This window comes from Balaenoptera ricei, chromosome 12, assembly GCF_028023285.1.
Source record: "Balaenoptera ricei isolate mBalRic1 chromosome 12, mBalRic1.hap2, whole genome shotgun sequence".
Lineage (NCBI taxonomy): Eukaryota > Metazoa > Chordata > Mammalia > Artiodactyla > Balaenopteridae > Balaenoptera > Balaenoptera ricei.
Genome location: NC_082650.1, coordinates 44,068,126 through 44,081,548, shown reverse-complemented (window position 1 = coordinate 44,081,548; position 13,423 = coordinate 44,068,126). Strand labels below are relative to the sequence as shown.

Genomic DNA, 13,423 nt, shown 5'->3' with positions numbered 1-13,423 from the left:
TTGTGATTATGTCACACTTAAGCTACAGATTTCTCTTTAACATCCTCTTTGGAATAATAAACTCAGTGATTTTTGCCTTTCACTGAATATAAATATTATATGAGTATGTCTATTACTATGTAATTTTTATATAAGCACTGGTTTCCTAAAAATCCCCAAATGGCAAGAAGTATCTGTTATTCACTTCTATATACTTATCTCTAGTGGTTCTCAAAGTTTGAGTCTTGGACCAGCAGCATCAGCATCACCTGGGAACTTGTTACAAATATAAATTTTCAACCACACTCCAGGTCCTACTGAATGAGGGACTTTGAGCCACTGTGCAAAGCCTTGTCCAAAGCTAGCCATAACTTTGGACTCTTCAGCCACATAAGCCAATGAATTTGATCATTGTTTAAATCAGTTGTTCGCAATTGCTGCTCATTAGAATTACCAGTGGAGTTCTTTAAACTTCTCAATTCCCAGTCTGCATCCTGTTAAATTTTGATCTCTGGAGATGGTACCCAGTCTCCAGTATGTCTTCATATTCCCCAGGTAATTCCAATGTGTCTCCAAGTTTGAGAACCAGTGGTTCAAACCATTTAAAATTATATCTCCTGTTAATTACAACCAAAAACATCCTGACATTTTTCTAAAATATAACACAAACAGGGTTTTTATGTGATATAATTGGATAGAGTCATGTATATATAAAGTCCTATTTCCAGCTGACATCTTACAACTACTTCTCACTACTGTTTCTTTGTCTTCTTTTTACAATCTATGTCTCAATTTTACATCCAGTTGACGACGTGAGGCCTGAGGGAGGACTGTTTCTCCTATGAAATAAGGTGCATGAGATAGAAGTTACAATCCAAAGGATCTTTTTTGCTTTCTTTGGCTTTATAGGTATTTTTCAAATGAGTTGAGATTGCTAGGAGTCTGACCTCAGAATAGCAGAGTCTTTCTATGGCAGACCTAGAGGCTGAGAGGTATCAGATAGGATTAAAGTTGATGACTGTATCTTTAGCAAGATACAACAGCATATAAACAAAAAGATGAGCCAGTGAAAAATGTAAAAAGAATACAATAAAGTATCCAACAACTAAAAATACTTGCTGGCAGGTTACCCAAGGCTTGCTACAAAGAAATAATCTCCAGACCCATGGCTGCAAGAACCTTCAGTAGTCATGTAAATCACAGCCTTCAATCTTCAAGAAAACTCAACCTACTCCTTTCCCAAAAGGTAGAAAACTATTCTAGCAATTCCTAGCCTTTCGGGAGTTGAATTATGTCCTCTCTTCAGGCTAAAAGAGATTTATTGATAATTTTTCCAGTTAAAGTGAAACCAGGTTAATATTGTTTGGGTATCTATAATGAGATGCACTAGAGTTTTCTAAATTACAGATTAACTCTACTTTATCTCTTAAAAAAGAGATTCTACAACTCCCTTTGCTGGAATACAACAAACTTCAAGCTATAAGTGAAATTCAGGTGTTGGATCATTACCCCATTCCTTTACACCAGCCATTTGGGCCCATATTTAAGCAGTGTCAGAAGGTGTTCCATAAATCTTTGGTAACCATTGTTACGTCTAGTAACTCCCATACCTAGGAAATAATCCCTTTGATCTAAACGAAAACCTTGAAGTTTAATCCCCTGGTAAAATGTACTATATACTATTAGCCTGACACATCAGATGTGGCAAAAAGTATCTTTTCACTTTAAATGAATATCTCATTTCATTCTCCCTTTTCATCACACAAATGAGTCTTTCTATAAATGATTGGCTAACTATTTTATTACACCTGTTGATTGCAAAGTATCTTATACTCCGTGATAAATCTGTGAGTAACACAGAAAGGAATGACAGTGAGATGGAGCGCTTTGCTCAGTGCAAAACATATTACCTTCAAAACACCTACTAGCATTAATGGAGGCAGATGAATAAGACAACAAGTCACAGAACCAGAACACAGATTTGCACAAGTAGCAACAACATTAGCCAGCCTGTGAGAGTATTTGGAGTGGATTTTAAAGAAAAGTGTATTTCCTCAAACATGCTGAGAAATCTAATGATTCACTCATTTACAGAAAAGTCCCCAGGGCCACTCCCGAGCTATCCTGAGTAGAAAAAGCTCAAACGACAAGATCAGGACAGCAGGGAGATTACTGACAAAGTCTCAGGGATGAATAGGAAGTTACTCCTGATATACTGTTACCTTTAATATGCTTTTACACAAAAAAGTTTTTCCCCTAACATTGTTTATTGAAACATAAAAAATATACTTTCTTTATATTCAGACTCAAGTGGCTCTAAAATAGAATTAAGGGATTTTTCATCATTTGACAGGAATAATTAATCTCTGGATATGGTGTGTAAATTTCTATTTCTTTTAAATATCTGTGTTATAATCTGTAGGTGCCAATCTTAGGAATTATAACTGATACATCCTATGGAATTGAGGATCAGTGACTCAACAATTTGTTTGTTTATAAATGATCTGATACATCTGTATTATCGCTACTGACAACAAAAAAGGCTTTAAAAAAATAAGAAAATTTTAAGAAATAGCCTAGATAGAAATAGTATAAATGATATATTTCTTCTTCATGCTTTTCTGTAATTTCTAAATTTTCTACAGTAGACATATATTATTATGATGATCAGAAAAAACAAAATTCAGAAATTTAGATGGGTTGCTAGAGGGTAGCTAAACAGGATCAAGAAAAATAGGTATTGCTTCTAGAAGTTGAGGAAGTAAAAATAACATTTGTTTTAGAACCATTTCTATATCAGGGTATTTTTTAGATTGAGTTTAAAAATACAAGCTTAACTATTGAGTGGTTACCATGTGCCTGGAACTATTCTCACTACTTCCCATGAATTATCTCATTTAATCTTCACAACAACCCTAAGAGGTAGGACAATTGTTAATATTCCCGTTTTTCAGATAATGAAACAGGCACAGAGAAGTCAACTTTCCTAGGAGTTCCACAGTTTTTAGAGCAGTCAGTACCAGAAATTGATTGAAAATAATAAAACACCTAATCATCACCCAACAAGAAGCTCTAAAATATCCAAAGAATTCCTAAAGAGTATGAAAACAGACGGAAATTAAAATGCTCTTAAAGTGTGAGTCCATTCAAGGTAAAGCAAACTATAAAAATCTCCATATTATATTCTAATTTATTTAATCAATTATGACAATCAATAAGACTTAGAGAAAGTTTGGTTATACCAAGATCTTACCATAACAGTATTTCTTTTCAGATTCTACCTGAACAACTCACAATAAGCAGAAACAGTATTATTATAACTATAAAACAGCATTATTTAGTACTATTAAATGATCAGATCTTATTTTTAATTTTCACCTTTTTCCCAGAAAACCAAGGCTGTGCCTGTAGTATAAGGGAACTTTCTCCATTTAGCCTGGTACTTTCAACTGAATACAGTGTGGTCCAATAGAGATATCCGCCAACTGAGTCCACCACCATGTCATTCACCAACAACTTCACGTGAGTCACAATGTCTGTGTGTCCTGTCAACAGAGACTGCCTTTGTATCTATAAAACATAATCATGTCAGTTAGTAATTTTCAAATGGCATCATGAATAGTTTATTGCAATTGTTAGTAAACTACTGCATTCATACATTCATTTGTACAACCACAAGTATTTATTGGCACTATGTGCTGGGTAGTGTGCCTAGCCTTGGAAACATAACAGAAGTTATAAGAAAGTTAGAGTTTATAAGGAAGTTTACTCCTTTTCATGCCTCTAAAGAGAAAGGAGATACATTTATTTTGAGTTAAAATACTTGCTCTTGGGACTTCCCTGGTGGCGCAGTGGTTGAGAATCCGCCTGCCAATGCAGGGGAAACAGGTTCGAGCCCTGGTCTGGGAAGATCCACATGCCGTGGAGCAACTAGGCCCGCACGCCACAACTACTGAGCCTGCACTCTAGAGCCCGCAGGCCACGGCTGCTGATGCCTGTGCACCTAGAGCCTGTGCTCCACAACAAGAGAAACCACTGCAATGAGAAGCCTGCACACCACAATGAAGAGTAGCCCCCGCTCGCCACAACTAGAGAAAGCCTGTGCACAGCAATGAAGACCCAATGCAGCCAAAAATAAATAAATAAAATAAATAAATTTATAAAAAAAAAAAAAAAATACTTGCTCTTCCTAATCATACATCCAATCAACACATAAAAATGTATTTGATTAGGCTCCCAAAGAAGATGAGTACTCCTGATAAATGGTGATGTCTCTCTCCTTGCTCCTGTCAGTATATCTCCATAATATTAATTACTATCATTATTGAGTACCTATTATGTGCCAGGCACTATACTTCTTTTTTTCAATCTTTAAAATATTAGCTCTTTTAGCCCTCACATTAAGCCTGTAAAGGATTTCTATTTCCTACTTTTTCACAACTAAACTGGGTTCAAAGAAGTTAAGTAATTTTTCAAGGAGTTGAACAGTTTTATAAGAGACAGAGCAAATACTTGAAACCAGTTTTTATCCCACTCTTCCACTTCCTCCTTCAAAACTATTTTCAAACTAACCCATTTTGGGGAGCATTCTCTGATTAACCCCAGTCAGCTCCATTCTGCCTACAAGTCATTGGCACTTATGAATTCAGACTATACCATATTGCTTTGCTTCTAAATACATTGCTCTGTATGCTTCTTCTATTAATTCATGAATGTATTTTTATGTCATGAAAAGAGCAGGGGCAAGAGGTGATGGTTGCACAACACTGAACATACTAAAAACCACTGCATTTTATACAATCAAAGGGTGAATTTTCTGGTACATGGATTATATCTCAACAAAGCTGATATTTTTTTTTAAAAGAGCAGAGGCATGTCGTCTATTTTCTACATATTCTCTACTATGCCTATTCTCAAGACTCTAAACATATTGGTAACAGATAATGAGTAAATAAATGAATGGACACATGCCTTCCTGATTAGAAAACGATTTCCATACCATATTTCTTGATCTGTTAGACCAGTGTTCTCATCATCAACCATCCTTTTCTTCAGTGTGCACAATGCGCGGGATGTCTTCATCTTGCCCCCAAATCCACTCTTCACCCTCTCCACCCTCCTCTGTGCCCCCTGAGCCTGATATCAATGGACTACATCAACCTAGCTCCATTGTTCTCTGGCTTCCAGAGAGTTTCAGCCAATGGAAGCACTGGCAGAAGATCAGATGCCAGAAGAAAAGAGGGATGGGGGTACATATGTACCCCCGTATCAGTCCTTGCTAGACCATACATTTTGACAGTGGCTGGTTTTCATGTCAGCAACTCTCCTAAAGCTACAGCCCTCACCATTCTTTCCCTTGCCCTTTATGCCTGGTGGCAGTAATATCCTCCCACACTTGCTAGCCCAGGGCATGCTTCACCATCCTTTGTTCATTTTCCTTAGCCCTGTAGATACCTTTGAAAATAGTCCCCTCACTTAGTTTCTTTTAATCATGCCTTTGGAGTGTGCCATCTTCCCTAGGACACTAACCCACTGGTGAACATTTTAATATATTTATTTTAAGATAGTATTGAAAACATGTGACTAATACACCACATAGTGATATAAAATTTCCTTTATACCTAAATACATTTTAATTAAAACGTGAGTAGGCTTAGAGACAAATACTAAGTAAATATTAGCATAGGTGGTACACAAGTATGAAAAAAATCATGAAAATTACATTCCAATCACTGAAATGGGTGGGCATTTTTTGAGAGCATCCAGAATGCCAGGCTTGTACTTACCACGTATGTCTTTCCAGCCCAGTAGAGAAAGTGACCCAGCCACTCAAAAGCTAAAGCCCCTGCTCCTGCAATGTTGGGTATGTGATAATTCTCTGAGATGTCCGTCCCATTCAGCAGCCACACATAGACATCACCTTTCATGTCGCTGTAGTAGAGGCTGTTGTTATACCAATCCATGTCTCAAAACAAAGTGAATTGGTAGCAGTTATTTTTTCATACATGCCAGTGTAAACATGGCGAGTCAACAAATCATACATGCACTTCAACATAACATTAAAGCATATACTAACATAGATACTCACTAGAGCTTCAAGGATCTGTCAAGGATATTATCCCAAAATCTTAACCCTTGGAACTAGAGAGAGGAACTAATAGTAATTGAGTGTCTCCTCTTTGCCAAACATTGTCTTGGATACTTTTACCTATTTCACTCAACTCTTAAAACAAAGCTATGAAGTAGAAATCATCCCGATTTTTTTTTTTTTTGGCTGTGCTGCGAGACTTGCAAGATCTCAGTTCCTCAACCAGGGATTAAAGCTGGGCCATGGCAATGAAAGCCCAGACCCCTAACTGTTAGGCCACCAGGGAACTCCCCATCCCCATTTTTGACATGGCGAGCCCAAGACTCCGTGAAATTATCTATTCTGCCCGAGGTCTCACAGATGAAAAGAGGAGGAGCCCAGATTCAAGCCAACTTCAAAGCATCATTCTTCCTATTAGTACCACACTGGCTCCTAAGTCCAACTCATTTTGGTCAGAAATGCTGTGGTACTTTTAATAGCCAAACAAAGAGATCTAATAATTAGATAATTATAGACGATGCCATTAAATAATAAATAAATAATAATAAATTATAGAAGATGCCATTAAAGTAAGATACCATTACTTAATCTTCTTTGTCATGAAATTCTTTCTTATACTTGATTTAGAACTTCACATAGCTGTTCTGTGCTCCAGTCTGATAGCAAACTCATAATAAATTACTTAACTATAGCTGTCTTCATGGAACAAGTTAGGCTGTTACTGTGAGACAACATTGAGAAATTAAAATACGTGAGAAGTATATCAAAGCCTTCCTGAAATAGGCATAAGTCATTAAATAACTACATTTTGTGGAGTAATAAATGGCCCTCCTCCTTGAGAACAGACATTTTCTTAATAGTGTCACTGGCAGAATAGTTCAGTCAATATTTGTTCCTTTCATTATTGACCTAATACTAAAATACTCAATCCTTTTGATTGGTTGAATATCTCAGGAAGTCTTACAAGTAGAAACCTGCCATCCAAGTGTACAGGGGACTTGGTGTTTACCTGATACATTTCCCATATCAGAGGATAGGAATTCTCCTGGGCCAAAGCTATTTAATGGTTTACTCCAAAGCCCATCTTCTTTCACAGCCATGATAAATGGTGGCTCTGCAGCTGTTTGGTTTTTTAAAAAAAAAATTGAAAGAAATATCACAGAAAACACACTTTTTTTAGGTACACATTTATACCTTAGATTTCCTTCATAAAGTCAATCAGCATTTTGAAAAATACTCTGGAATAATATGAGTAATTGTATCTGCTTAAAAGAATTATCTATCATATTAAACATACTTTCTGATTTTTGTGTAAATAGTTGTAATTGAATGTGAAGAGAAATGTGTAGCGATATTTCCTCTATAGCAATGCCATGGTCATGGCAGAATTTTTTTTTTTTTTTTTTTTTTGCTTTAGCTATTGGTGGCCATGGTCCTATTCAGAGCACCCAGAAGCGATTGTGATAACAACAGTAGTATAAATGGGTCAGTTATCTTTCCATTTTTTTTCAACCAAGAGGATAGAATTCAACATAATTTACAACCCCTCAGCTTCTCTCACCAAGACCTTCAGAGTTCAAGGAGGGCTACTGCTTAATAAACCATGAGAAAGGAGAAAACCATGAAGAAGAGGAGAATTATATTGTTTGTTAAAAAATATCTTGGATAGTTTAAAATAGCAGGTTAGGAACATAAATATCACACAATGCTTCATTTGCTTTCCTAATCTCAGATAATAAACACATCCTCAAGGGGTCAACGCACCCTCATTCTAATTTTTTTACCACATCGAAGGGGAGAAATTTTAAAGGACATAGGGAGAAAGGCTTTTTGTCAGAATCACTCCCTAAATCAAGAATATTTTCTCACCTGGTACCAGGGTAGTTCCCACTGAGGGCTCTGACCAAGGGCCTGGCCCCTTGGGAGAACTTGCTCTCACAAAAACCTTGTATTTCGTAGCACTCTGAAGGTCGTGTACATTAAGGATGGTCCCACTTATATTAGAGAACACGTGAGTGGTTTCAGGAAAGTCTTGGGTTGATACTTTCACCTCGTAAGTCCAGTTCTGCCAGGCGGAAGGGCCTAATTGGAAGAGTTAAACAATATTACTGACGAGGATGACATCAGCAAGGGCAAACAAAGGACTGTCAGTAAATTTATCTACAGCTTCACCTTGAGTGAAAGGATAATTGGGCCTGTTGCCCCATAATCACCAGGGTTAACTTGGTGACGTGACTAGGACAGTGGTCATCCCACCCACTCATTTTGTCCCATCAAAGGAGACATCATGCCCAACAAATCGGAAGCCACTGTTCCCCTGTCAGTGCTGTATGATTGGCTGCATAGAACTGTCGGAGAGGTTTTCTATACAAGCTCCTAATAAACAAATGCTTAATGATGAATCTCTAATATAATTCCCAGTGTTGGTAGAGCATCTCCCTCCTAGAAGCCCAAACAATACAAAAGAATTTTTTTTTGCTAATTCATTTTCAGCCATCTTTGACATATACAGCAAACAGACATAATTAACTTAGTCTTAAAGTAAAAAATAGCCAATGTTTGCTAGATACTCTAGGGGACCAGGGGTTGGCAAACGGCAGCCCACAGGCCACATCTGGCCCACTGCCTGTTTTTGTAAATAAAGTTGTACTGGAACACAGCCACAGCTACATATTTACATTTTATCTATGGCTGTTTACACACCACAAAGACAGAGTTGAGTAGCTATGCCAGAAGCCATATGACCCACAAAGCTGAAAATATTTACTATCTGGTCCTTCCTTTATAGAAAAAATTTGCCAAAAGCTGTGCTAGACACTGTTCTAAGTGTTCTACCTATGCATCTTAATTTGGTCTGTATGACAATCCCATAGAAATATATAATTAATATTTTTATTTCCAGTAGTGGAAACATGCATGAAGTGGTTAAGTAACTTGCCCAGGTCATTCTGCTAAAAAAGGGCAAGACCAGCCTTTGAATCCATGCAGGCTGGCTCCAGAGCCCACCTGCATACCCACCACACATGCTGCCTCTCCAGAGATGAAAATTCAAGTCCAGAGAGTTTTAGGCTCAAATTCATGCAAGATCTCCCTGGATACATGATCTCAACCCAAGTGCTCCATCCCCCTGGCTAATGCATTCCCTCAGACTAGAATGTCAGTGCCTGACTCCAAGGAGACGCTCAATAAATGCTCCAACCGTTCTGTTGGGACATATATGATGAAATATAGAGAGTCTCTTAATGCAAAACTGATAAATGTAGAACAAATGTATAAACACGTGTGTGTGTGTGTGAAAGAGAGAGAGAGAGCACTAAGTAGCGCTTTGGGTTGATGACTAAATAATCACACATGGGCCCTCAAAGTTGAGTCGCATGTCAAGCCATTCAAGCTTTCCTCTCCTTCCGGCAAGGCCAGTCTCCAGGCTGGGGACAGGGCACTCACTGGCTCCAATGGCGAGCACAGGGGGCTTCCACTGAACCAGGGCCTGGTGTGAGCCGAACAGCACTGAGAGCTGCTGTGGGCAGCCCGGCAGCGGGTGTGGTTGGGTGTACAAGCCAAAGATGACCAAGTTGCCAAACCCAAATTCTTCTATGTGACTCAGGTCACATCCCACGATGAACTCATTAAAAGACAGAGAATCCTGTTGGAAAACAGCCTTGCCATCTGTGACCAGGATGTCGTTGTTTTCACAAGCAAAGCTCTTCACATCAGTAAAGGGGACATGAGGTAGGACAAGGTGGGACACGGAGCCATCCAGAAAGATTGACATGAAGACTTGGGCGGTGTCATTGAAGTAAATGATTCGCTTGGACTGTGGCTTGATTGCAAAGTCCTTTAATGTGCCACTCTGCACAATACGCACAACTTCCGAGTCCCGACCAGAAGCCACGGGGAGATCGACTCTATAAATGCCGTCTCTCAGGAGATAAAAGACATACCTGACACAGGAGCAAAAGAAGCCTGGTGTGATTCAGTGCAAGGGTGAAGGAGTAACAATGCCTCAGCCCATTGTTTTATCCTGTTGGGCAATCAGAACCAGATATCTCCAGAGTGGATAAGTACAGGGTTTCCCAAAGTGCAAACTGGTAAAGGTATTTATTAAAGATATGCTCTAGTCATTTAAGTTAGAAGTTGGAACACTGGAAAATGTCAGCCTCCCTTATAATGCATAATCTCCTAATTATTAAATGTGACTTTTTAAGGAATCAGAATTTAAGAACAGCAAGGGTCTTTAAAGGTTTTCTAACGAAATCTACTCTTAAAGGAAAGCATATTATATAAAAATTACATGACCGAACATGTTATTTATTACGAAACATTTTTCTCCAATATACACAAATTCTTAGTCTAATTCTGTCAATAAATATTCCCATGCATTGTGAATTACAAAATGGAAGAAAGCAAAAACATTTAAGCAATTTTTTTTAAACTGGACAGTTATTATTTTACACAGTTATCTAGCAGTACTACTCTGCATTTGTAGTAGACTAAGCTTTTTTTTAAAAATATTCACAATTGAGTGAGATGGTAGGGCTACCACTTTACAAAATCATGAAGAAATACCCCACAATTGAGTAAAACAGCTGGGAAGGACCACCCAACAATCAGGAGAAAGGAGCCAGTGGAAGAATTTTGATAAAACACCTAATTTGGAGCCAAATATCATGGTAATGATACAGGTTGATTTTTAATAATGAAAGAGAAAACACTGCCAAAATATTTCATTGATAAATCAAATTTATAAATACAGTTTTAAAACATAAAACTATTAATTCGCATGTAGCTAATCTAGAATTTGTGATCATGGAGAAAGATGTTAACACACGTATATTTTTGCTTAGTAAATCTTTCTTATCAAGAGCCCATGCCGTGGGTTGGCAGTATTCCAACCTTTCATCACCACTGTCAAATCATTTTTCTTGTCCTGTTCAGTCCCGCTTTTATTCTCCTTGATGACTATTCCAAATCTTTACCAACATGCTCGAGACTCCTGTGCCCAAATAACATCCCGAGATGTAAACTTCATGTTGAGATATGAACCTATGTTCTTTTTCTTAAGAGAACATTGTGGCAGGCAAAGAGCAGAAATAACTTGGCTCTTAACTTCCTCTTTTGTTTCCCAAATTCAAAATTGTTAAGGGACTTTGAAGGGATTTCAGAAGATTACAATTCTTTTACTGAAGCAGGGAAGAGGGCAGGTCTTTAACCCTCATTGTCACTTTGGAAGGGAAAGAAAAGAAAAGAAAGGTGAGGAGAGCTGGGTGTGGGGGGAGGAGGACGGAGGTGAGAGAGAGAAGCAGCAGGGATGGGGGAGAGGGAAGAATTTTATAATAAGTACAAACTCAGTGAGTGAATAATTCAGTGATGCAAGATAACAGCATAATGGTAACTATTTTTAATCAGAAGAATAAACTATTTCATCTATCTGAAATTCTTCAGGAATACTACATACAAAGGGTTGCTAAAAGTTTTGATTTTTACAGAAACTCTGTCATTGTATAGGGAGATGATTAGAAGACAGGCCCTGGAGCAAGAAGTCAAATACTGATTCCAGCGCAAAACAGCTGATGGTCTTGGGCGGTCGATAAATCAACTTGTGCTTTGCTTTCCTATCTATAAAATTGGGATAATAAAAGTACTACCCCATACGGCTGAACAAGAATTAAATGAATTATTGGAAGTAATGCACTTAGAAGCACATATTAAGTGCCTGGTAACTATTATTGAATAATTATTATTATAATTTCTAGTCATATTTCAAAATCTAAGCACAAATCAGTTTTATCCTAATGGAAGAAAGAGCCACCAAAGACCTCTTTGAGATGTATTTTGAGTGACTGATTTAGTGAGTGAAGTTCATTATCCTCAGAATGAGTCATTTCGTGTAATTGCCAGCAACAAAGTTCATTTCATAGGATCTTAGACTTTTACAAATGAGGAAAATAAGATCCAAAGAGTCCAAAGGACTTGTCCTACATCACAGGGTTTAAAAAAAAAAAAAGGAAAAATCCTGTAATTCAGTAATTCACTCAAGCTTAAAACATTAAAATAAATATCTGGTAAATTATGAAAGAATATGAATAGACAATCTTGGTTTTAAATCAATAATGAGCAAGAAAGTCAATTCGTGAAAGATAAAAATGTTATGGACTATATTTTTTTTCATTCAAAATGAAAACAACTTTATCCCTACAAGAAAGAAAAATGTTTAGTCTTACAAACATTGGCCTTGCTTATTGGTTACTAACCTGTAATTATCTGATTATATTTAAGAAATAATAACCCCAAAATAACTTCCTATGTTTTCATCCTTCACATTTGAGCATGTGGAGATCATGTAATACATTCACAGTGAATACCCCATTTCATCCTCAAAATACCCCAACTGAGAATTATTGTCTTCCCCGTATGGAAGGATAAAGCAAAGGTCATAGACACGAAGTTACTTTCTTGAAGTCCTACTACAATTTAGCATCACAACTGAGCTAAAATGTGTCCATTTCATTTGTGGCAGGGGGGAAACATAGTGATTTGTAATGGCAAATTTTAACTTGTTATTAGCTATCAGTTTCTGTTTCCTAAAGTGAGTGGTAGCAGTGTTCTTTCTAAACCAGCCTCCTGATAGATGTGAGAACCAGACCAGAAAAATGAACAGGTACTGAATTGCTCAGCAAGAGAAAACGGTGCAATGAAAAGAGGAAAGAGAGGCAGGAAGGGCTTCTCATGGGGAGCATTGAGGGGGAATAAGACCCTGAGTCATGCATAAAATAGTGACATACCCAAGACGAGGACCCAGGCCCCGGAGTCCCAGACAAGAAGTCTTTCCCATAAGCCCATATTTTACTGTGAAGGAGAAAGGAAAAACTACTTACCTAGAGAAGTTGTGGATCAAGTTTGAATGAAATTTCCTCTTGGCTCTATAAGAATGAAAAAACTTTGCCTGGATTTAATTAAATGTGAAATCAGATACATAGATTGGCTCATCTGGTACTAGGATGTTATTAGCAAGCAAGTTTCCCCAAGATTCTTGCCAAAGGAAGAGAATTCACATTTACAAGGCTAACACTCACCCATTGTATGAATCAGCCACAATTTTTTGAGGTGCAATAATTGAGGGAGGAGTAACTTCCTCAATGTTTGAGCAGTTTTCTAAATCACAGACACATACCTAGAGAAGAGTACATCAGTAGAATTAGTGTCTATTCAATTTGGCCAACAAGTATTTCTTGAGCAACTGCTCTGTGTTTAGAATTTCACTAGTCACAGAGCACTTTTAGAAAACATAAAAAAGCCCTTAAAAGACAGTGTTATATCCTATATCCTAATGAGTTTATATCCTCTTGGTATCCGTGA

At 37.5% G+C, this 13,423-nt stretch overlaps 1 protein-coding gene and 1 long non-coding RNA gene across 3 annotated transcripts in view; one reads left to right on the top strand and one right to left on the bottom strand.

Moving 5' to 3' along the window:
- Positions 1–13,423, top strand: part of LOC132375954 (uncharacterized) — a 134,797-nt gene that overhangs the window by 79,842 nt on the left and 41,532 nt on the right. The window lies entirely within an intron of this gene.
- Positions 1–13,423, bottom strand: part of ROS1 (ROS proto-oncogene 1, receptor tyrosine kinase) — a 113,044-nt gene that overhangs the window by 66,617 nt on the left and 33,004 nt on the right. For both annotated transcript variants that reach the window (XM_059941347.1, XM_059941345.1), the window contains 6 exons: positions 13,141–13,238; positions 9,512–10,008; positions 7,937–8,149; positions 7,077–7,187; positions 5,766–5,944; positions 3,358–3,549 (listed from right to left, as the gene is read on the bottom strand). In XM_059941347.1, coding sequence (XP_059797330.1) covers positions 3,358–3,549; positions 5,766–5,944; positions 7,077–7,187; positions 7,937–8,149; positions 9,512–10,008; positions 13,141–13,238 — 1,290 coding nt within the window. The remainder of the gene's footprint in view (positions 1–3,357; positions 3,550–5,765; positions 5,945–7,076; positions 7,188–7,936; positions 8,150–9,511; positions 10,009–13,140; positions 13,239–13,423) is intronic.